At 38.3% G+C, this 23,006-nt stretch overlaps 1 protein-coding gene across 6 annotated transcripts in view; it reads left to right on the top strand.

Moving 5' to 3' along the window:
- Positions 1 to 23,006, top strand: part of slc1a3a (solute carrier family 1 member 3a) — a 54,086-nt gene that overhangs the window by 19,299 nt on the left and 11,781 nt on the right. For 2 of the 6 annotated variants that reach the window (XM_009301170.4, NM_212640.1), the window contains 5 exon segments: positions 7,353 to 7,557; positions 12,717 to 12,759; positions 15,085 to 15,356; positions 19,063 to 19,296; positions 21,797 to 21,991. In XM_009301170.4, coding sequence (XP_009299445.2) covers positions 7,353 to 7,557; positions 12,717 to 12,759; positions 15,085 to 15,356; positions 19,063 to 19,296; positions 21,797 to 21,991 — 949 coding nt within the window. 6 annotated transcript variants of the gene reach the window in all.

Here is a 23,006-nt window from a genome sequence, read left to right as displayed (position 1 = left end):
TGAAAAGTCCTGACACCATTGTTTATGAACAAGATGGTCAAATGGCTTTGTCATGTTTTCATTATGACAGTTTACTCTGTAAATGTTTTCCAATGCAAAACTGTCAGGTTTTAGTGGCACTTCCTGAAAATGCTTAAGACAGCACTATAGACTATTTGCACATCCATTTGAAAACTCCAGCAAAGTTAGACATCACTGCATTTAGTGAGGTATATGAGTACAAGACACTGAATATGTATGTTTCACGGTTTTACTGCATTTGCTCTTTACAATTCCAATTTATTCACAGCATTGTGCACAGGATTAAACACTTATTTACAACAAGCATACACTTCCTTTGTTAGAGCTGTGCACAACTGTACAATATTGCAGTACATGTTAAAAACTGAATCTACAAAATACACAGGTCTGTAAATCAGTCATGAAATTGTTTAATTTAGAAGACATTTTCAGAAAAAATAAAGATTACAATTTTTTTTAAAAATAAAATTAGTTTGACATATTTTGACAACTAGTTCAACATCTGTGTATGTAATGACTCCAGTAATGTAATGAAGACATTTGCTGTAAGGAATGAGAAACTGCTACTATGATGTGCACAAATGACTAATTGTTTTGAGAAATGCAGTAACTGTTGTGCAAATGTAAATAATGTTGTGAGAAATGCACCAAAGCCACTAAGAAAAACTGTAGTTTAAACAGCAAAATCCTAAGCAAGAGTCTAGTATTTGGTCCCTCTCTAAATTGAATTAAAATTACTCAAGTTAATGAGATAATGAAAGGATTAATTAGGTGATGATTGAGTACTGATGATGAACACCTGCTGTTAATAAGCAGACACACTGAAAAGAAGCACACAACTACAACTGACTTAGAAGAAATCAGCTGAACTATAATACATTGAATCTCTCAAAATCTCAGAAGAACATCAGCTCGATCAATAACTCCACAAACAGCGGATTTTACTTATTACCAACCTGTTTGTCCATATTTATTAATAAAGAGGGACCAAACACTCTCTGAACTAAGTAAATGACACTCAGAGGATGCATATATTACATTACTCATTCATTCATTCATTTTTCTACAGCTTAGTCTCTTTATTTATCAGGGGTCGCCACAGCGGAATGAACCGCCAACTTATCCAGCATATGTTTTACACAACCGATGCCCTTCCAGCTGCAACCCAACACTGGGAAATAACGATACATTCTCGCATTCATACACTACAGCCAAGTTAATTGATTAAATTCACCAATAGCACATGTCTTTGGACTGGAGCACCCGGAGGAAACCCACGCTAACACAAGAAGAACATGCAAACTCCACACAGAAATGCCAACCTACCCAGCCAGGACTCAAACCAGCAACCTTTTTACTGTGAGGCGACGGTGCTGCTAAGCACTAAGCCACCGTCTCACCTATATTAAATTATTTTAAATACAAATTATAAAATATATACCTTTTTTAAAACTATATTTTTAGAAAATAGATTAATAGAAAATATATGTGTGTTTTATTTAATTTCAGATAATGTTCTTTTAATGAGTTTACATTTTAATGCTTTTAATTTTAGAAAAAATACATGTCGAATACCAGAATGGGGTCTGTCTGTGTTAAAAAGTCAAACATTTTCATGACTTCAGTCTGATAATAAAAGATAAGTGCATCTCGATAAAAAATGATCAAGACAAATATTTCTGTTTTTCTCTGAAATGTCCTTTACAACAGGGGTTCCCAAACTTTTCAGCCCGCGACCCCTAAAATGACAATGGCAGTAAATCGCGATCCCCAATATCCTCTGAGGTGGTTATAAATATAGAAATCTTGCATGCAATGGCGCGCACACACCAACAGGCCGAAGTCTATTCTTTGTTTAATTTTCAGTCAGTGCTGTAAATGTGCCAGAAAGTTTAACCTGGTATTATAAAATCAATCTGCTGCATCTGACGCTACTGCTGTGTCTTTGATGTAATGTATTTACCCCAGGGGTTGCAGTCCAATAGAACTAGTAACTATACGCTACTATAGTAACTATATAGTATAACTATAATCAACTTGGGTTTAATAAAAATAAATAGATTTTTGGAAATCACCAGGAGACCCCCCATCCATTGTCCCGCGACCCCTCGGGGGGTCCCAACCCCCACTTTGAGAACAACTGCTTTACAATAGGACCAGTGTATTAGGAACGCCGAGTCTGTTTTGATTTCATTTTGACTTATTGTCATGGATATAATAGCAGCTGTTTAAAGATGTTTTCAGATGCTGTTTGTTTCTCTCCTGCACTCACTTACACAGTCACAAGGCTGAACATCAATGACACAGCAGAGGCACATTCAGATCAACCGCTTAAAACACACACACATGCACACACACGTGGTGCATAACAGCCTGTCATTAGGTCAGATCATTCCACAAAAGTCAAAACAAGGCCCCAGTGTTGCATAACTCTAATGTACATTTCAATTATGCATGTAAAGTGTTACTATGTACAGTGTGTTTATGAGTGACAGAGAATAAGAGTCATTGCATTATAACCTGAGGGAAAATTGACTGGAAAAACTAGACCTTTGCCTTATCTGAAGAATGCGAGCTGATCTGTAGCCTTTATTCTTAACTGTTTAATAATGTGTTCTGACATGTTACAGCCCAAACTCAAAGGAACAATTATGTGTTTTCTTTTTTAATTATTAAAAAATCTATTATCTTTTCCTCTTCTTAGTTTTCATGCAATAAACTTTGATGGATTTTACAGTCATAATATAAAAGTCTAGTAAGCAACACGGGTTCACTTTATATAAAGTGACTCTAAATGTTTTGTTCTTACATTGAAATTAATAATTTGTTACAATGTATTTTGTAAACACATGCTTTATCATTGTCCTTATGCTTGATTTAATACCTGAATGTAATTTTGTCGGAAAATAGTTTTTAAAAAAATTAAAAACTGCTTTTATTCTAGCCAAATTAAAACAAATAAGACTTTCTCCAGAAGTAAAAATATTATCAAACATACTGTAAAAATTTCCTTGCTCTGTTAAACATAATTTGGGAAATATTAAATAAATTAAAAAAAAATCAAAAGGGGCTAATAATTCTGACTTCAATTTAGTCATTTTAACTGATGTAAGTTTATTCAACTAAAAAAAAATCAAGGCAGCAAGAATTTTTACTGTGTTTTTATAGATTTTTTTGCAGAAATTTTTAATACATTGTTTAGTTGGAAAAGTAATAAATTTAGTCAATATTTTAATAATATTTTAGTCAGTTTGGCTGATGTAAGTTGATTCAACTAAAACAAATCAAGGCAGCAAGAATTTTTTAAGTGTCTCAGAGTTCAAATCAGTTCAGTGGATTCAGTTCAAATGAATCAATGTCCAAATGACTCTATAAAAAAATTTGATTCAACCAAAAAGTACAGTGCCTTAAATATTTAGTCAAACAGCCTCTTGACACAACAGACGGATTTATTTTATCAGCAAAAATCAGTACGTTCACTGATGTCCACGAAGAGTGTGTGCTCTCATTAGACGAGAATGTCTTTGTGAGGGTCACACACAATTCATCTTTGAAGACTCTCTCTGTGTGTCTCTGTGTGTGTGTGAGGTAATTACTTTGCCGTATAGGAGAATAAGACTTTTATAAGACTCTTGCAGGGGAAGTCATTGTTACCAGAGAGTCCAGAACTAATGAGAGCAGCAGGAACAGAACATGACCTGAGCTGAAGGTTCCCAGGCCACTGTGTCGGACACTCAGGGGTTTTATGAGCTCACACACACACACACACACACACACACACACACACACACACACACACACACACACACACACACACACACACACACACACACACACACACAAACACACAAACACACACACATATATACGCACACGCACAAGCCCTCACACAAAAACACATACGCACACACACATTCCCTCACACACAAACACACACCTTTGGCCTGGTTGGATTTTGGTACTGTTTTCATGTTTTAGAAACATTCATTCATTTTGTTTTCGGCTTAGTTCCTTTATTAAACAGGGGTCACCACAGCGTAATGAACCACCAATTGTTCCAGCATATGTTTTAAGCAGTGGATACCCAAATCACCTATAGCACATGTGTTTGGATTGTGAGGGAAACCAGAGCACCCGGAGGAAACTCACCCCAACATGGGGAGAACATGCAAACTCCACACAGAAATGCCAACTGGCCCAGCCGAGGCTCAAACCAGCGACCTTCTTGCTGTGAGGCAACAGTGCTACCCACTGAGCCACTGTGTCACCCTAAATCACATCATCTCAAACAAAAGTCCAGATCTGAGTGACAGCCCATCATCCAGATGGTTTTGCATTATTACCTTCCAGAACTGATTGTGTTCCCAAACATAATTCTCGCTGCATGTGGCGTCTGCTGCTCTCCATGAGACACGACGCATTTATTACAGAGAATAAAGAGCTACAACAGCCTGGAGGGACTTTTATTTTTATTACTAATTTATCACATTAGTTTCCCAAGAAGTCACGGTTTTATCCTCTTAAACACATGGAAAGGAAACGGCGCTTTATTCTCAACTGTTTTATGCATTATTCAACTTTGTGCATAAGTTAAGACTAAGCTATTGTTACTAGAAAGAAAGAAAGAAAGAAAGAAAGAAAGAATGAAAGAAAGAAAGTAAAATAGTCTCTACATTTGTCATCATCTACAATAGATTGTATAGCAGTAAGGCAGTAAATTTCCTGAAGGTCACTGACCGTTTGCACATGTCTCTCTATAGGACTGAACAGCCATTGTATAGAACTATGTATGAGCATTATTGTGGTGTGTGTGTGTGTGTCCAGCAAACATAAAACTTTTTTACAACATCGTATTTTTTGGTTGTAATAAAGTTTTTAAACACTTTTAAGCATTGTAACCAAAGTAAAACATTACAAAAGCACATGCATTATTATTTTTATGTCCATTTTTTAAGTCAGTCCATAGAGCAGGCGTCACCAATCTCGGTCCGTGAGGGCCGGTGTCCCGGCAGGTTTTAGCTCAAACTTGCCTCAACACACCTGCCTGAATGTTTCAAGTATACCTAGGTTCTTCAGCGGTCTTGCGTCCTCGTGTTCTCCTGCAACGTCATCATCAGCTGCCTAAGTTCAGTTCCAATACTCAAGACCGCAAGAACGGAGGACGCGTGAAACTTCCCGGATGTGATCTTGATAGAGGACGCACCGATGCAGACTTGAGCACCGAACACGTGCTCTTAAAGTCCCAGAAGTCATTGCGACTGGAGGTGGGAAGCGCAGCATTTCATTTAGATTTATTATTAAAGTTCAGAGATATCATTTATTTACCTCAGGAGTTTTCCTAAATGAAACTGTGATAGTAAACAAAACCATGAACATCTTAATAAAGGAATAAACACTTTAAGGGTGTTTGTTTGCTGAAATTCGTATTAAAATCTGTATTATGCAGTTTTTATGCAGAGTATATATTTTGAAAAGGGGAAAAACAATAAATAGTTGTATGAATGCTGCACTGTTTAAATAATTTACCATTTAAAAAGCGTGAAGGTCATGTGACCATCAGGAAGAACGCAGCATCTCATTTCTTAAAGGACGCGTTCTCTGCCCTCGCAGTCTCCTGAGTTCGTTCTTCCGAGGACACCTGGCAAGACCGGTCTCCACAAGAACAAGAAGTCCACAAGAAGTCCATTCTCTGCGTTCTTGGAATTGAGAAACAGCCCTAGTACGACCTTGATTAGCTTGTTCAGGTGGGTTTGATTAGGGTTGGAGCTAAAATCTGCAGGACACCGGCCCTCCAGGAACAAGTTTGGAGACCACTGCCATAGAGCATTTTTATGCTATATCCCGATATGTGCATAACAAAAGTTTGAACTTTGAACACTGAATTTAACAGACTCTATGTTTTTAGGATCTTAATAACTGGTTTAAAACAGCAGCAAAGTCAGAAATTTTCAAATGTTTTAATCTTGGTGGAATCAAATCTGATCTTGAAATCTTGAAAAAATCCTTATAGAGTGATATTACATCCTGATTTGCTAAAATAGCTGCAGTTCTTCCACAATAATGATGATGCCGTGTTTTTTCAACATCATTTTATGTTATAATTTGATCCTGGAGCACAAAACTTATGTTATAGACAAAACACATTGATGGGTCAAAATTATAGATCTTTCTTTTATGGCAAGTATTCTTTTATGGAGTATTAAATAAAAAATCACATTCCCTGAAGATATTTAGTATTTTCAAAGCCATCCACAATCTGGCCCCTCCATATTTGTCTGCCCTCATCCACTTTTCTGTTCCTTCTCGCACCCTGCGATCTTCTTCCTCCCTCCACTTGTCTGTTTCTTCTGATCGTCTATCGTCTGTGGGCAATAGAGCATTCAGTTGCTCTGCTCCCTGGCTTTGAAACTCACTACTACCTGCCATCAGAAACATTGACTCCCTCACATTATTCAAATCAAGACTCAAAACCCACTTATTTAAGATGGCTTTCAATACTTAACTAATTATATGCACTATTGTTGTGTATATTTTTATTATTTCTCTTCTTGTTTTATTGCTCTTGTTTTATTGTACGGTGTCCTTGAGTTGCCAGGCAGGTGCCTTTGAATAAAATGTATTATTATTATTATTATTATTATTATTATTATTATTATTATTAGTATTATTATTATTGTTGTTGTTGTTGTTATTATTGTTATTATTATTATTGTTATTATTATTATTATTATTATTATTATTATTATTATTATTACTATTATTATTATTATTGTTGTTGTTATTATTGTTATTATTATTATTGTTATTATTATTATTGTTATTATTATTATTATTATTATTGTTGTTGTTGTTGTTGTTGTTGTTATTATTATTATTATTATTATTATTATTATTATTATTATTATTATTAATATTTTACACAGCAGATGCCCTTCCAGCTGCAACCCACTATTGGGAAATCCCCATACACACTCATTAACACACATATACTACGGACAATTTAGCTTACCCAATTCACCTATAGTGCATGTGTTTGGACTGTGGGGGAAACCGGAGCACCCAGAGAAACCCACACCAACACAAGGAGAACATGCAAACTCCACACAGAAATGCCAACTGTCCAAGCCGCGGCTCGAACCAGCCACCTGTAAGGCGACAGCGCTACGCACTCTTTTGTTTAAATGCACCACAAAAAATAAACATTTTCCAAAAGTAGTTGTAGTCATTTGTGGCTGAGCACTGTACGTCCAGTATAAGCTGCTGTTGCAGTGCAAAAATGATAGAAATACACAGAGAAACTAATGATGCAGTGTAATGTCACCTGTGTGTAGGAATGGCAGCTCTGGACAGTCGAGCTTCAGGGAAGATGGGAGTGAGAGCTGTGGTTTACTACACCACCACCACCATCATCGCCGTCTTTATCGGCATCGTCATGGTGCTCATCATCCACCCAGGAAAAGGCTCCAAAGACGAATTCACCAAACACGAGAAAATCGAACAAGTCAGTCCAGCAGACGCCTTCCTCGATCTCATCAGGTATGATTTAACTCCTAATTTAAATGAAAACAGAATGGGATCAGTGCCCAGAAAATAAACGTTTTGAAATTTAGCCAGAAATTGGAAGAAAATCTCATTTATTTTTTAAGTCAAGACATGATGAGATTGTTTATACAAGATGCCGCATTGGACACACGAGACCAGGGCCGGAGCAAGCTGAACTGCCGCTTTAGGCAAAGGACGGTCACGCCCTGAGGGTAGTGTCGGGGACGCCACTCTCTATTCTGCCGCCCTAGACGCGGATATAACTGAGGGCGCGGGTGGTGATGATAGTGTCTGGGACGCCGCTCTCTCTATTCTGCCACCCTAGACGCGGATATACTGTAACTGAGGGTGCGGGTGGTGAGGGTAGTGTCGGGGACGCCGCCCTCTCTATTCTGCCGCCCTAGACGCGAATATAACTGAGGGCGCGGGTGGCGAGGGTAGTGTCAGGGACGCCGCTCTCTCTATTCTGCCGCCCCAGACGCGGATATAACTGAGGGTGTGGGTGGTGAGGGTAGTATCGGGGATGCCGCTCTCTCTATTCTGCCGCCCCAGACGCGGATATAACTGAGGGTGTGGGTGGTGAGGGTAGTATCGGGGATGCCGCTCTCTCTATTCTGCCGCCCAAGACACGGATATAACTGAGGGCGCGGGTGGCGAGGGTAGTTTCGGGGACGCCGCCCTCTGTATTCTGCTGCCCTAGACGCCGATAAAACTGAGGGCACGGGTGGCGAGTTTAGTGTCAGGGACGCCGCTCTCTCTATTCTGCCGCCCTAGACGCGGATATAACTGAGGGTGCGAGTGGCGAGGGTAGTGTCGGGGACGCCGCCCTCTCTATTCTGCCGACCTAGACGCGGATATAACTGAGGGCACGGGTGGTGGGGGTAGTGTCGGGGTTGCCGCTCTCTCTATTCTGCCACCCTAGACGCGGATATAACTAAGGGTGCGGGTGGCGAGGGTAGTGTCGGGGAAGCCGCCCTCGCTATTCTGCCGCCCAAGACACGGATATAACTGAGGGCGCGGGTGGCGAGGGTAGTGTCGGGAACGCCGCTCTTTCTATTCTGCCGCCCTAGATGCAGATATAACTAAGGGTGCAGGTGGTGAGGGTAGTGTCGGGGATGCCGCTCTTTCTATTCTGCCGCCCTAGACACGGATATAACTGAGGGTGCAGGTGGTGAGGGTAGTGTCGGGGACGCCGCTCTTTCTATTCTGCCACCCTAGACGCAGATATAATTGAGTGCGCGGGTGGCGAGGGTAGTGTCGGGAAAGCCGCCCTCGCTATTCTGCTGCCCAAGACGCGGATATAATTGAGGACGCGGCTGGCGAGGGTAGTTTCGGGGACGCCGCCCTCTGTATTGTGCTGCCCTAGACGCCAATAAAACTGAGGGCGCGGGTGGTGAGTTTAGTGTCAGGGACGCCGCTCTCTCTATTCTGCCACCCTAGACGCGGATATAACTGAGGGTTGCGGGTGGTGAGGGTAGTGTCGGGGATGCTGCTCTCTCTATTCTGCCACCCTAGACACGGATATAGCTAAGGGTACGGGTGGTGAGGGTAGTGTCGGGGACGCCGCCCTCTCTATTCTGCCGCCCTAGACGTGGATATAATTGAGTGCGCGGGTGGTGAGGGTAGTGTTGCGGACGCCGCCCTCTCTATTCTGCCGCCCTAGATGCGGATATAACTGAGGGCGCGGGTGGTGAGGATAGTGTCGGGGACGCCGCCCTCTCTATTGGCATGGATGCGCCGGCCCTGCACGCGACTCACGCATGAACATTTACTCAAAGAAGAAGAACCCCCAAAATTTCTTTAATGCAACAGAAACCAAACTGGTAAACATATGGTTGTGGAATGTCATTTCCTTTTTCATTTCCTATTTATCCTCTCTTTTTTCTTTTTGTTTTAAATTGAAAACAGATGCAACAATGATTGGGATGTGTTATATTGTCATCACATTTTTGCTAAATCTCAATAAAAAGAAATATAAAAAAAAGCCTGACATATGAAAAAAAAGTCTTAATTAAATTAAATAATTTTTAAAAGTAAATACATTTTAAAGGGGTGGTCCACTCGATATCATATTTTAAACTTTAGTTGATGTGTAGTGTAGCTGTGTGAACATAAACAACATCTCTGCATGTAAGACGATTAAAGTTCAATGCAAAGGGAGACCTTGGCTTTTACAGAGTTAGCTTAGCAAAGCCAACAGCAAACGAAGTTTGGGGACTATAAAAAAATACATCCGGGTAAATGACATCACAAGTGTTTCTGGTTACGTGCATTCACTTTGCGCTTACACTCTGCGCAGTGAAGAGGTGTGGCCAGAGGCGCTGTAATGTTACAGCAGAGAAAGCTAAAATGGTGTCCAAATGCTGCTATTTCCACAGAGGTCATTCTGTTTCTGTATTTTGGCTTCCAAATGAAACGACACAAAGACAGAAATTCTTACAATCTAAATTTAATTATGTTTCAGAAGATTATAAATATATATAGCTCTAGCATTTGACAAAGGATAACTTCCAGAATCCCTCTCAGTTCATTGCAGGATTTGGCTAAAAAACTCCTCCAACCGAATAAGTTTTGGATTGTAAGCCACAACCTGTATTTATATTTGTAATAATTTATCAATTACATGCACAGTTTCTAGCATTAACACTTAGGCCCAATTCTATTTTTGTACCCCTTCCCCTTCCCTTTGGCCCTTACAACCGAGGGTTAAGGGGAAGGGCTTCAAAATTTACACCTAAGAATTGGGACAGCACTACAGCACCTCCACACATCATCATATGTCCTCGTGATCTGATGCTTCATATGAGTTCAGACGATAGCGACTGCTGTAGTTATTCCATTTGTGTTTTTTATTGGTATTTATCTTCAGGAAATCACTGAAGGCATATAGTATGCTATCATAATGATCTAATGTGGCAATAAGATTGTATCTGTACTGTGTATTTACACAGTGGCCATATTCATCAATGTAAACACACAAAAACAGCATTAACATTATAGCAAACACTGTTTTTTTGGTGTGTTTTTTTAAGCATGACGGTAAAACACGAACGCGGTTATAAAAATGTTAAAACACATGTTTGCTGGCATAAAAATTAGTAATAATGACAAAAAATACAAATTTGTCGATTTCCTTACTTCCGGGCTCAGCAATACTGCCTTTGTGGCAGGTGTATTCTGGTAATTTTTTTTACCCCTTGGTTTCAAGTGTGGTCCTGAAAAATCTTTGTTCAAAGGCCTATTCCCACCTTCCCCTTAGCCCTACGCCTTCAAGCTAGAGAATTGGGACACCCCTACCCCTTGGCTTGCGCGGGCGCAAAACAAGGGGTATAGGTAAGGGGAAGGTCTAAGGGGTAGAATTGGGATTGGGCCCATGTTGTAGTGAGGATGTAAACAAGAATGTAAACAATTGTTTAGCCCTGTTAATAATTTAGCTACAAATTTATATTTATCAGTCAAACCCACAATCTTCACCAGCGCGTGCGTGTCTCTTTATGCAAACTCTTTCCCTGCTTTCTACAGCTCAAATAAAGTAGCCTCGCGGACGTTTCTGCGGACCGCGATTTACGTCCCGGGAGGTACATATTCGTGCGTTTTTTGTTTTCGTGGATCCGCGGCGTTCGCGCCCGCGCCGTTCTCGCTTGAAAAGCCGCCGGATCGGAAAAAGAAAAACCAAAAGCCCTCGTCTTCGATTTCGACCACGTTTTCGGATCCCGCTGCGTTCTCGCTCTTATTTTTCGGATTCCGTTTTTTCGTCTTACCTGATTTCCGGAACCTGCTGTTCCCCGGACTTGATCCCGGTCGTCGTCCACCGCGGCCAGCTCCGGCTCCTCCTCCGGGGCCTCCGCTCCGCCGACGCAACGCTGTGAGCTAAGCAGACAAACTGATTGCATCGGGATAGCCCTCCACTCGGAGGCGAGCCGTCGGCCGGCGAGCGCGAAGAGGAGGGGCGGAGCAGCGCCACACCGCCCCGCAGCCTTCACTCGAAAAAAACCAAACGTGGCCTTTACGTACGTTCGGCCACGTAAATCGCGGTCTCCAGAAACATCCGCGGGGCTACGTTTCCAAAATGAGCTTGGGTTGTCTATACAGCTTAAAGTGACATTTAAAGGCTTAACTAGGTTAATTAGGTTAACAAGGCAGGGTAGGGTAATTAGGCAAGTAATTGTATAACGATGGTTTGTTCTTTTGACCATCAGGAAAAAATAGCTTAAAGGGGTAATAATTATGACCTTAAAATGGCTTTTAAAAAATTAAAACTGCTTTTATTATAGCTGAAGTAAAACAAATAAGAATTTTTTTCCAAAAGGAAAAATATAATCAGACATACTGTGAAAATTCCCTTGCTCTGTTAAACATCATTTGGGAAATATTTAAAAAAAAAAAAACATTAAAAGGGGGTTTAATAATTCTGAGTTCAAATGTACGTGAAAGACACTTGTCAGAGGTTATTTTAAAAAGCAGGTGTGAGGTTCAACTGTGTGCTTTTTACTTTCTGTCAGATTCAAGGGCAAACTGGTACAGCTAACAGCTTCTCTGACTGACTGTTTAAACTGACTGTACACAGCGTAAAAAGTGTGTGCTTGAAGACAAGTGACGCTTCCTTGTGACATGGAGCCAATCTGCGAATCACAGCACATTATGTTAGCTCACCAATCAGAGCCTCTTGAGAGCAGGCCTTTTAGAGGAACTAGGAAATATGACAGCGTTTTCATGTTAGCTGAGTAACGGTATATATTCAAAGTGAGATAAATGAAAAAATAACATAATTTTCTACAAGTGAAGCATGAGCACACATTGCTTTGCATCAATAACACAACCAAGCCTTAAAAATACACTGCGGACCACCACTTTAAACTAATTTTTGCATGATTTATCCTTTTAAGTTAATGCAATACAATGATGATTGAAAGATGAGCAAACAAATCATCCTCAAATACCTGACGGATCATACTTGACATTTACATTTTAAAATAATTTTCTTCAAATGCTGCATGGATAATCAAGTAAACTAAAGTATCTTCAATCAAGTAAGTGTTCATCAGACAATATACAGTATTCTTTTTCATGTTTACTTTGCGAAAACAGTACTAAATGAATCATTTATCTTGTTTAATTGAACCTAATATTGTTTTTTGCTATGTTTTTAACAGAAACATGTTTCCACCAAATCTGGTGCAAGCTTGTACACAACAGGTAATGTTTTTCATATACAAGAATGAATATCATCATGACACAACACAGACACAAATCACGTACACACAACATTAAAAAAACACAGTACAGCATGCTTCATAAAAACTTCATAAATAGAATATTTATTCATTCACTTTCCTTTAGTCCCTTATTCATCAGGGGTCGCCACAGCGGAATGAGCATATGTTTTTTGCAGCGGATGCCTATACAGCCATAACCCAGTATTGGGAAATAACCATACACTCTCACATTCACAGACACACTCAAACACTATGGCCAATTTAGTTCATCCAATTCTTCTACCTGTAGGAAACACACGCCAACATGGGGAGAACACGCAAACTCCTCACAGAAATGTCAAATGACCCAGTCGAGCCTCAAACCAGCAACCTTGTTGCTGTGAGGCGAAATATAACTGAGAGAATACGGTCATTTTTCAAAATAAAAGATCGCTTAGACTGAGATAATAAATAAACACAAATAATTAATGAGTTCTTGTATTGGATTGGCCACTGTATTACACTACAAAAACCTGGTAATAAAATGCCAGGACATTTTCTGTTATTTTACAGACTTATTTCTCTAAATATTATTTCGTATACATTACTTCAAACTACTAAATTGTCTAACCCAGGCTCATTGACTAAACGATTGACTGGGCTGCCGGCAAATCGACTGACCTAGCCACCCTCCTCCTCTTCCTTCTTTCCTAAACCCAAGTAACGATTTACAAATTCAGTTTTTTTGTCTTACCTGATTTCTGGAACCGCTTATCCCCGGACTCGAACTCGGCCGGCTCCTCTTCCTCCGGGCCTCCGCTCGAGAGGGGTCTGGATGCAGACCTGGTGCAGTACAATCTGAGCTGCATCCAATGCTTTTAAATACGCTTAACTAACCCCACCCCTAACCCTACCTGTCACAGTGACGTCACTCTCTCCATTGAGTGCATCGTGTCTGACATTGCATTGCTGAGTGATGCAATCTCAGCTTGCATCATAAAGGCTGCATCCAGATACTATTGCACCGCTCCGCTGACGTAACACGACGAGCTAACCGGACAAACTGGTTGCGGCAGGAAAGCCCTCCACATGGAGGAGGTGAGCCGTCAGCTGGCGAGCGTGAAGAGGAGCGGCGTCACACCGCCACATAGCGTTCGCTTGAAAAAACGAAATGCAGCCATACGTACCTCCGGCCACGTAAATCGCGGTCTCCAGAAACGTCCGCGGGGCTACGTTTTCAGAATGAGCTTGGGTTGCAACGTCAATAAAAGTCCCTTTGTTAAACTGTAGAGTTGAATTTTCAACATCAAAAGTCGACAGAACAGAGATCAACATCCCATAATGCAATTCACAACCGTAAATAAACAGAAAAACCCTTGTGTATCACAAAATACAGAAACTGTTTATTAACAGATTTTTTTTACAGTGAGTAAAAACACAAATCACTTACAAACAGTTAAAAACACACAATCATGCATGCTTCTTAACAACTTCATAAATCGAATACTACTACCAAAAAAAACAAACATTAAAAAAAAAATTATATGATAATGAACAAAAGCAGGCGATGCGGTGGCACAGTAGGTAGTGCTGTCGCCTCATAGCAAGAAGGTCACTGGTTCGAGCTATAGAGATCAGCGCGGGACTACATTTTTAATCCTGCTCCCGCCAGGTTTTAGTCCGAACCCGACCGTTCCCACTTATATTCAGCATTTGTTGTCCCGCTGTCCGGCCCGATTTCTACCCGACGCGATGGGGTGTTGATGTGTTTGCTAACAGAGGAGCAACAAAACCAAAAACCACCCAGCTACATGATACAGAGTCAAGACAGCCTATAACAAGCTGCCTGTTTAAACATACAATTACATAGACACACAGCACCAAGCAAGCGACACACAGCATGACACTCTCTCTCATTCACACACATACTCATACACACACACATAGACAGCAACAAACAAGCTAAACGCTGTATCACGCTCTCTCATTTACACACATAAATACGCGTGCTCACTCGGGGGTCGGGAGCGATATTGTTAGATCACCCGCTACCGTTCAAATTACACCAGTTACCGACTGCTCCCATGCTTTATCTGAAAATGTATTCCCGCGCTGCAAGAAATCTGGTCGGGTCCCGCGGACCTCTATATGGATGTTTTCCAGAGAAACTGCTGGAAGGGCATCCGCTGCGTAAAACATGTGCTGGAATAGTTGGTGGTTCATTCCACTGTAGCGACCCCAGATTAATTAAGGGACTAAGCCGGGAATAAAATGAATGAATGAATGAGTGAACGAAAGCGAGTAAGTGTTTATCTTCTTTCTCCAGTTTAAGACGCAATATGGCAAGAGAGTGGTCACAGTCAAAGTCCTGGTGAACGACACAGTGTTCAGTCTGAATAACGGCACGCAGGAGCTCAAACGGGAGGAGGTGATCCCGGTGCTGGGGACTGTAAACGGGATAAATGCTCTGGGACTGGTGGTTTTCTCCATGTGTTTTGGCCTGATCATCGGGAACATGAAGGAACAGGGCCAGCCACTGAGGGATTTCTTTGACTGTCTGAACGAGGCCATCATGAGGCTGGTGGCCATTATCATGTGGTGAGTGATTTAGGGTGGGAAAGTTCTCAGTTTGTGAGTAAACAAACAGACACTTTTGAATTTTTGGTTCTCATATATGGTGTTGTTGGTTACACTGGTTACACTGGTTATGAAACCATGACAAACATTGTTATGTCCTGACAAACGCTCTGTAATTTAAATTTTTATGCGGAGTTGCAGAAGATGCAATTATTATAATACATTTAAATGACTTTTTAGAGGATTCCCAATTGCTGTTTTTTCAGCAAATTTCTAAACATAATAGTTTTAATAATTAATTTCTAATAACTGATTTATTTTATCTTTGCCGTGATGACAGTAGATAACATTTTACTTGATATTTTTCAAAATACTATAGAATTCAGCTTAAAGTGAAGAAATGTTTCCTAGACACAGAATTTAATGACAACTGCCTCTGCACCAGTACGCACAGTTTTTGTTTATTTGTCAAAGAAATAAATGAATAATTTAGCCTATATGTTGTGCAAGTTTATTATTAAAATATGAATGAAAAAAGCAATTAGAAAGTCTGCAAATTAAGTAACCATCAATAATAGGTTATGACAGAAATTTTACAAACCTCTCCGTCAAAAAGACGGACAATGACAAAGTCTAACGCAACCTCTGATATATATATATATATATATATATATATATATATATATATATATATATATATATATATATATATATATATATATATATATACACTCTTACGGTCTCTTCACCCTTCTGTATTACTCCACCCACATAGAGTGACAGCACTATAAACTCAGTGCACTTTGACAAATATTGCTGCTGTTGGACAACATAATGCAGTTTTGAGGCTTTTGTTGGCGAAAATGAAGTTGTTTAGTTTGCAACAATGCAGTTTATTTATAAGTACAGTGCCTATTTTTAAATTGTATAATTTCGGAGATTCAGCGCATTTGCTCCATCAACCTGTAATACTGAGCTGAGCAAACACAGTTGGTGACAAGATGGCGACAGAGACCGCATAATAAGTCCTTAAAGGAGAAAAACTCAGCTTTTCTTATTTAAAATTACAGCTAATCAAATTATTATAAAACAGCTAAGTGACATTTTAAGTTGGTCTCTCTCTTGTATGTTGTAGTGCTGTATTTATACAACAGTAATCTGGTAGTGTTTGCTTTGCTCTGGCTTTTCAGAGTTAATTATTCTGAAATCCCGATTGCAACAGAAAAATGCAGGGAAATTTCTGCAGACTGATGGCATTTCATGTTGTTCAACATTATAATCTGAAAATGTCAACAAAATCTCCTGTTTTGTCATCACTTTAGACATTACGCTAAAGAATCATTCAAATACTAGCTCTAAAGTGACGTGTTTTTAAGCAACGGTTTCTGCTGTTTTCTGCTGTAAATAAATAGTGGAAGGTCTCTTTTAAAAGGGTTTTTGAGACTCTTTGTGTTTGAGTTTCTTTTTTATATACACGATTATGCCATCAAACTGTCATATAAACGCTAAATAAATTGGAATTAAAGGATAAAAATAAATAAATAAAAAAACAAACATATATATATACATACACACTGTATATTTTTCCCTTACAGACAAACTAAATAAGACTTTCCGCAAAAGAATAACCTAGTAGTAAATACTGCGTATCAATGTCCTTGCTCTGTTAAAAATCACTTGGGAAATTTTCAAATAGAATTTAAATTTACAATAATAGTAATAATAATCATAGTATTAAAATATTTTTATCTAGTTGTATGTTTTATTATACAGCATGTTTTTAAAATTTCTTTCAAATTTAAAGCATTTATTTCAAGAATATAGCACAAGGTCATATAATATATATATATATATATATATATATATATATATATATATATATATATATATATATATATATATATATATATATATATATATATATTGTGAATATAAATCTGGACTATTCCCTGCATATTATTCTGAAGTTGCTATTGGTATTATGTTGTCTACAAGAAAATATAAACATGCCTGAAAGAACTACATCGCTTTTTGTTATTTTTACAAATTTTCAGTTAAAATAATAATAAATAAATCTAAATGCCAACGTATTTATTTAATATTTGGTCAAAGGTCATCAGTAACTTAAATGTTGTATTATTATTATTATTATTATTATTATTATTATTATTATTATTAAATAATATATGTACTACTTTATTTGACATATAACTATGTTTTAACTCTATTTATAGGCTGGATTTTCACTTCCAAGTGGTGTCTAAGTGACCATAAAAACAGGAAAGCATGGTTCCTTGTCCATTTATAATTAGACATGAGTCGTGACCAAAAACATTTACACACTGTTCAGGTTTTTGTGACATTGTGAAATCAGTTGTGTAAACAGCCTCAGACCCTCATTTAAAACTTTCCTCATGAATTACATTTGGAGCTGTTTCGTGAATCTTTTTTGACTGATATCATGACTTGTTTCTAATGTTAGTTTTATAAATAGTTAAATAAAGTTATTCATTGTTAGCTCTTGTTCATTCACAGTGCATTAACTAATGTTATTACATGGCTCTCTGGAACACTCGATTCTGATTTGTCAGTCACAACATTCCAATGTATGTTATTTCGAGAAATCAATTTCTCAATAAGACAGGCTTATTCAGAATCTTTGAATCACCCTGACCGTCAGTGAATATGTTCACATCCATATACTTACATCCATATTCATGTGTATGTGCTTGTCTGTCACACCACGGTTTTTGACTGTTTGGCTCCGTCTTGTGAATTAATAATATGTAGGTTAGTGTATACTCCATTCAGCCGCTTTTTTTTTTTTGTCTCCTTTGTACTTCTGACCGTTTGCCATCATCTTAAGACTGAATAATGTGCAGGATAGTGTATACTCCATCAGCTGTTTTTGTTTCTGTCAGCTTTGTGTTTTTGACTGTTTGGCGCCATCTTGAGACTGAATAATGTGCAGGGTAGTTTATTGTCCATCAGCTGTTTTCGTTTTTGTCAGCTTTGTGTTTTTGACTGTTTGGCGCCATCTTGTGTCTGAATAATGTGTAGGTTAGTGTATACTCCATCAGCTGTTTACGCTTTTGTCAGCTTTGTGTTTTTGACTGTTTGGAGCAATCTTGTGACTGAATAATGCGCAGGTTAGTGTATAATCCATCAGCTGTTTTACATTTTTGTCAGCTTTGTGTTTTTGACTGTTTGGCGCCATCTTGTGACTGAAAAATTGACAGGTTAGTATATATTCTATTCAGCTGTTTTTTCATTTCTCTCAGCTTTTTATTAAAGAGTTAATAAACTACTTTATAAACGACTCAGAACAATATTTTTTGTCTAACTTCTATATTTTGTGGCAAGTAAACATTTAATAATAAGTGTGATAAAGTACATCCAAGATGGTTGTTTTCACAGAATAAAGCCCCTAAGTCTTATAGAACAGCTGCTGATAATCCTGTGTTAGACTTTTTTTCTGTGATAACAACCTCCTGGATGTACTTTATCCCTAACTTAACATGCACAACTTTTGATTTAGAAAATTCAATAGTTAATATTGAACTACAAATAATAAATGCTGTACAAGTACTGTTCATACTTAGTCAATGTTATTAAATACATTAACTAATGAAACCTTATTGTAAAGTGTCACCCTTTTGTCTTTGTTTCCACTTAATTACGGAAATACCAAATGGTAATAAACATCCACTGTGCTTTCTCCCTCCAGGTACGCTCCACTGGGTATAATGTTCCTGATTGCTGGAAAGATAGTGGAGATGGACGATCTGTCAGAAATGGGCGGTCAGCTGGGCATGTACACCATTACAGTCATCATTGGCCTGCTGATTCATGCTGTCATCGTACTGCCAATGCTCTACTTCCTTGTGACAAGAAAAAATCCATTCGTATTCATCGCTGGACTTTTGCAAGCCCTGATCACTGCGCTTGGTACCTCCTCCAGGTGAGGGTTTATTATTATTATTATTATTATTATTATTATTATTATTATTATTATTAGAACCCCCTATCAACCACCTAGCAAGAAACATGCCAATCCATGCTAGAAACATGCTAACACACATGTACTTATCTATTTATGCTGACTGTTTCAAACTTCGTAAAAACTACTTCATCAATTTAAACTTTAAAACTACTTCAAACTTTTAGACTAGGCTTTCTTAAGCCACTATAAAGTTTATCTAGCAATTTTACTTTTCTAGTTATTATTATTTCTATTATTAGTGTTATTACTACTGCATTTTTATTACTATTATTATTATTATCATTATTAGCTGTTTATATAGTATTGGTAAAGGTCATTTTGGTGTTTGCATCAAATTAAATGTACAAAAGTGATTTTATAAACAGTACATGCATTAGAAAGCATATTAAAGCCACAATATGTAGGATGTTTTTCAATCAATCATCCAAAAACATTAGAATATTGTTATATATTTTGCTGACTTGTGTACTTATCCCAATGTATTTCACCCAAAACTGAGAATTTTCTCATTATTTACTCACACTTAAGTGTTTTTAAACGGCAAAAAGTGGTTTATGAATTTCTTCCTTCTGTTGAACACAAAACAAGACATTCTGGATGAGTACATTTCGACAGAATTTTTATTTTTGTGGGTGAACTGTCCCTTTAAGTCCATTGAGTCAGGTGTTGATTCAATGGCCGCTTTTATTTTCAATGAGTGAATCATCTGATAGAATCTTCCCTTTTTGGTCTAATCCTGATCTTCATGCTTTCTCATATCATCTACCAATCAGAGTAGAATGTATCATAATTAAACTGTTTGTTGCACTGAATGCTTTTGACTCACGAAAACAAACCAATTTGTCATTTGTTTGCCAATCAGACTATATGTGGTTTAAGTGCTACACTACCTGACAGAAGTCTTATCGTCGATACCAGTTGTAAGAGCAACAAATAATAACTTTACTTCGAGTTGATCATTTGGAAAAGGTTTGGAGTTACATTCAGTAAAGGGGAGTGCGAGAGATCTGCAGAGTGGATTTGTGCTGACATTACAAACCACAGGAGAGGGCAAATTCTTCAGCAGGATAGCGCTGCTTCTCATACTTCAGCCTCAACATCAACGTTCCTGAAAGCAAAGAAGGTTAAGGTGCTCCAAGATTGGCCAGCCTAGTCACCCGACACAAATATTATTGAGCATGTCTGGGGTAAGATGAAGGAGGAGGCATTGAAGATGAATCCAAAGAATCTTCATGAATGCTGCAAGAACGCTTTCTTTGCCATTCCAGATGACTTTATTAATAAGTGATTTGAGTCACTGCAGAGATGTATGGGTGAAGTCCTCTAAGCTCATGATGGAGTCAGACACAATATTAACTCTTTTTCCACTGCAGCATGACTTTATATTCTATACTGGACATTATTTCTGTTAAGTGACAAGACTTTTTTTTCTAAACAAAGTCAAACTTTACTGTCCTAATGAAATCATTAATAATCAAGGCCTGATCATGTTTTATTGTGGTAAAATGAGCGTAATCTAGAGGCCTTTGCTTTTTATATAAGCCACTTCTGATACCAAATGATCAACTAGAAGTCAAGTTATTATTGGTTGTTTCTAAAACTTAGATAGGCGACAAGACTTTTGTTAGGTTGTGTATGTTGTTTTTGTGTGCAGATTTTTGTCGTTATGTCTTGTACACTGATTTTATATTGTAACAAATTGACATTAGGCCATAATTACTTTCATAACAGTATTAAAATGTGATTTTATTTATTTTTTTTATATTTCATTCTGGTTAAAAAGCAATGTATGTAGGCTACAGATATATATGGGAAATACGGATTTAGCGGCAAGTTTTAAAGTGCTACATGACCTAAAGATCAATCTAATGATTATTTACTTACCAAAGCACATGTTGTTTCAAAAGTGCAGTACTCCTGTGGCCTATTTTAGTGGTTTTCTTGGAGCATGACAGCCTGTCGTCATCAGACAAAAGTTGCGTCAGGATTGCGCAATACTCTCCTTTTGTTGTTCCGTGGATTACACTTAAAGAGATAGTTCACTCAAAAAGGAAATATGTACTCACCATTTGCTTTTCATCATTTACTCTGTCATCATTTACTCCCCTTTCACTTGTTCCAAACCAGTTTTAGTTTATAATTTAATTCTGTTGAACACAAAAGAAGATATTTTGAAAAATGCTGCAAATCTGTAACCACTGGCTTCCATATAGTGTTTGTTTTTCTTACTTTAGATGTCAATGGTTACAGGTTTCCAACATTTTTCAATTAAATATATCTTCTTTTGGTTTGACAGAAAAAAATATTGACTTGAACAGTTTTGATTAAAGTAAAACGTATAATGATTTTGAACAGAATTGACATTTTTGCATAAAATCTCCCTTTAATTCAGGTTTATAATAATCACAACGATAAATAAATTATAGCAACATCTCAAATCTGCTGTGTTTCTCCGTAGTTCTGCCACTCTGCCCATCACCTTTAAGTGTCTAGAGGAAAATAACGGTGTGGATAAGCGTGTGACCCGCTTCGTGCTGCCTGTCGGTGCCACCATAAACATGGATGGCACTGCTCTGTATGAGGCTCTGGCTGCCATTTTCATTGCACAGGTCAATGACATGGAGATGAACTTTGGAGAGATCCTAACCATCAGGTACTTCACTGCACTATTACTGCACTAGGACTCTGCTACACTTTAATTATACAGTTAAATCTTGTGTTGATTTGTTCTACGTTTACATCTATTGCTGTTGGTGTCTAAAAGCTACCAAACTAATTTTATTGTACGATACTACAATGACAATTCAGGAAATACAAGCATGTTTTATAAGAGCTACACTGCAAAAGTAGCAGTGCTATTAAAACTCTAATGGAGTCAAAATCAACTCCAAATGAGTGAATGCCAAAATCAACTCCAAATGAGTGAGCCTTAATATTTTCAGAGTTAAAATAGTTATATTTACACTGAGTTATATTTACACTGAATCGTGTAAAAAATTACTCTGGTCTACACTACTGGAGTTGATTGCTCCCTGACTTAAGTGTAAAAAGTGAAAATTCAACACTTTAACAGAGAGATTTTAACTTTTTTTTAAAAACCCTATGTAATGAAGTTCACGGCCCTTTGGCCGCCGGGAAGAAGGAGGCGGAGAACCGACGCAGTTTTTAACTGATTTATTAATAACAGTCACGGCAGCTCCTCACGGAGGCTGCCGTCTAAACCAAAACAAACTGAAAGCAAATGTAAAATGCCCGGGCCCGGTCCTCTCTCGGCTTCCTCTGCCATCGTTCCTCCTTTTATTGTCCAGAGCTCCTTCCGTGGGATCCGAGGCAGGTGAGCACCGCAGGTGTATCCACTTACGCGGTGGCCTCATTCCGATCCCATGGCTCTCGGCTAGCCCCCTCACCACACCCTAGTCTACCTATAGTAAACATTACAATACTCATGACTGATCACTGAAATAACGTACTTAAGGCAATTCTCCAAGAATGATAGAAAGGTTCACATTTACAATTGTGTTATTAATGAAACATGTTAACACTTGCACAGCAAAACAAAAATCAGTGTACATTTAACTCAATTTGAGTTTAACTTAACACTCTCTGGGTGTGCATATGACTCCCTCCATTTTGGAGTTAAAATAACACTTTCTAAAGTGTGAAATTTG

Source organism: Danio rerio, chromosome 5 (genome assembly GCF_049306965.1).
Source record: "Danio rerio strain Tuebingen ecotype United States chromosome 5, GRCz12tu, whole genome shotgun sequence".
Taxonomy (NCBI): Eukaryota; Metazoa; Chordata; class Actinopteri; order Cypriniformes; family Danionidae; genus Danio; species Danio rerio.
This window is presented reverse-complemented; position numbering and strand designations above follow the sequence as displayed.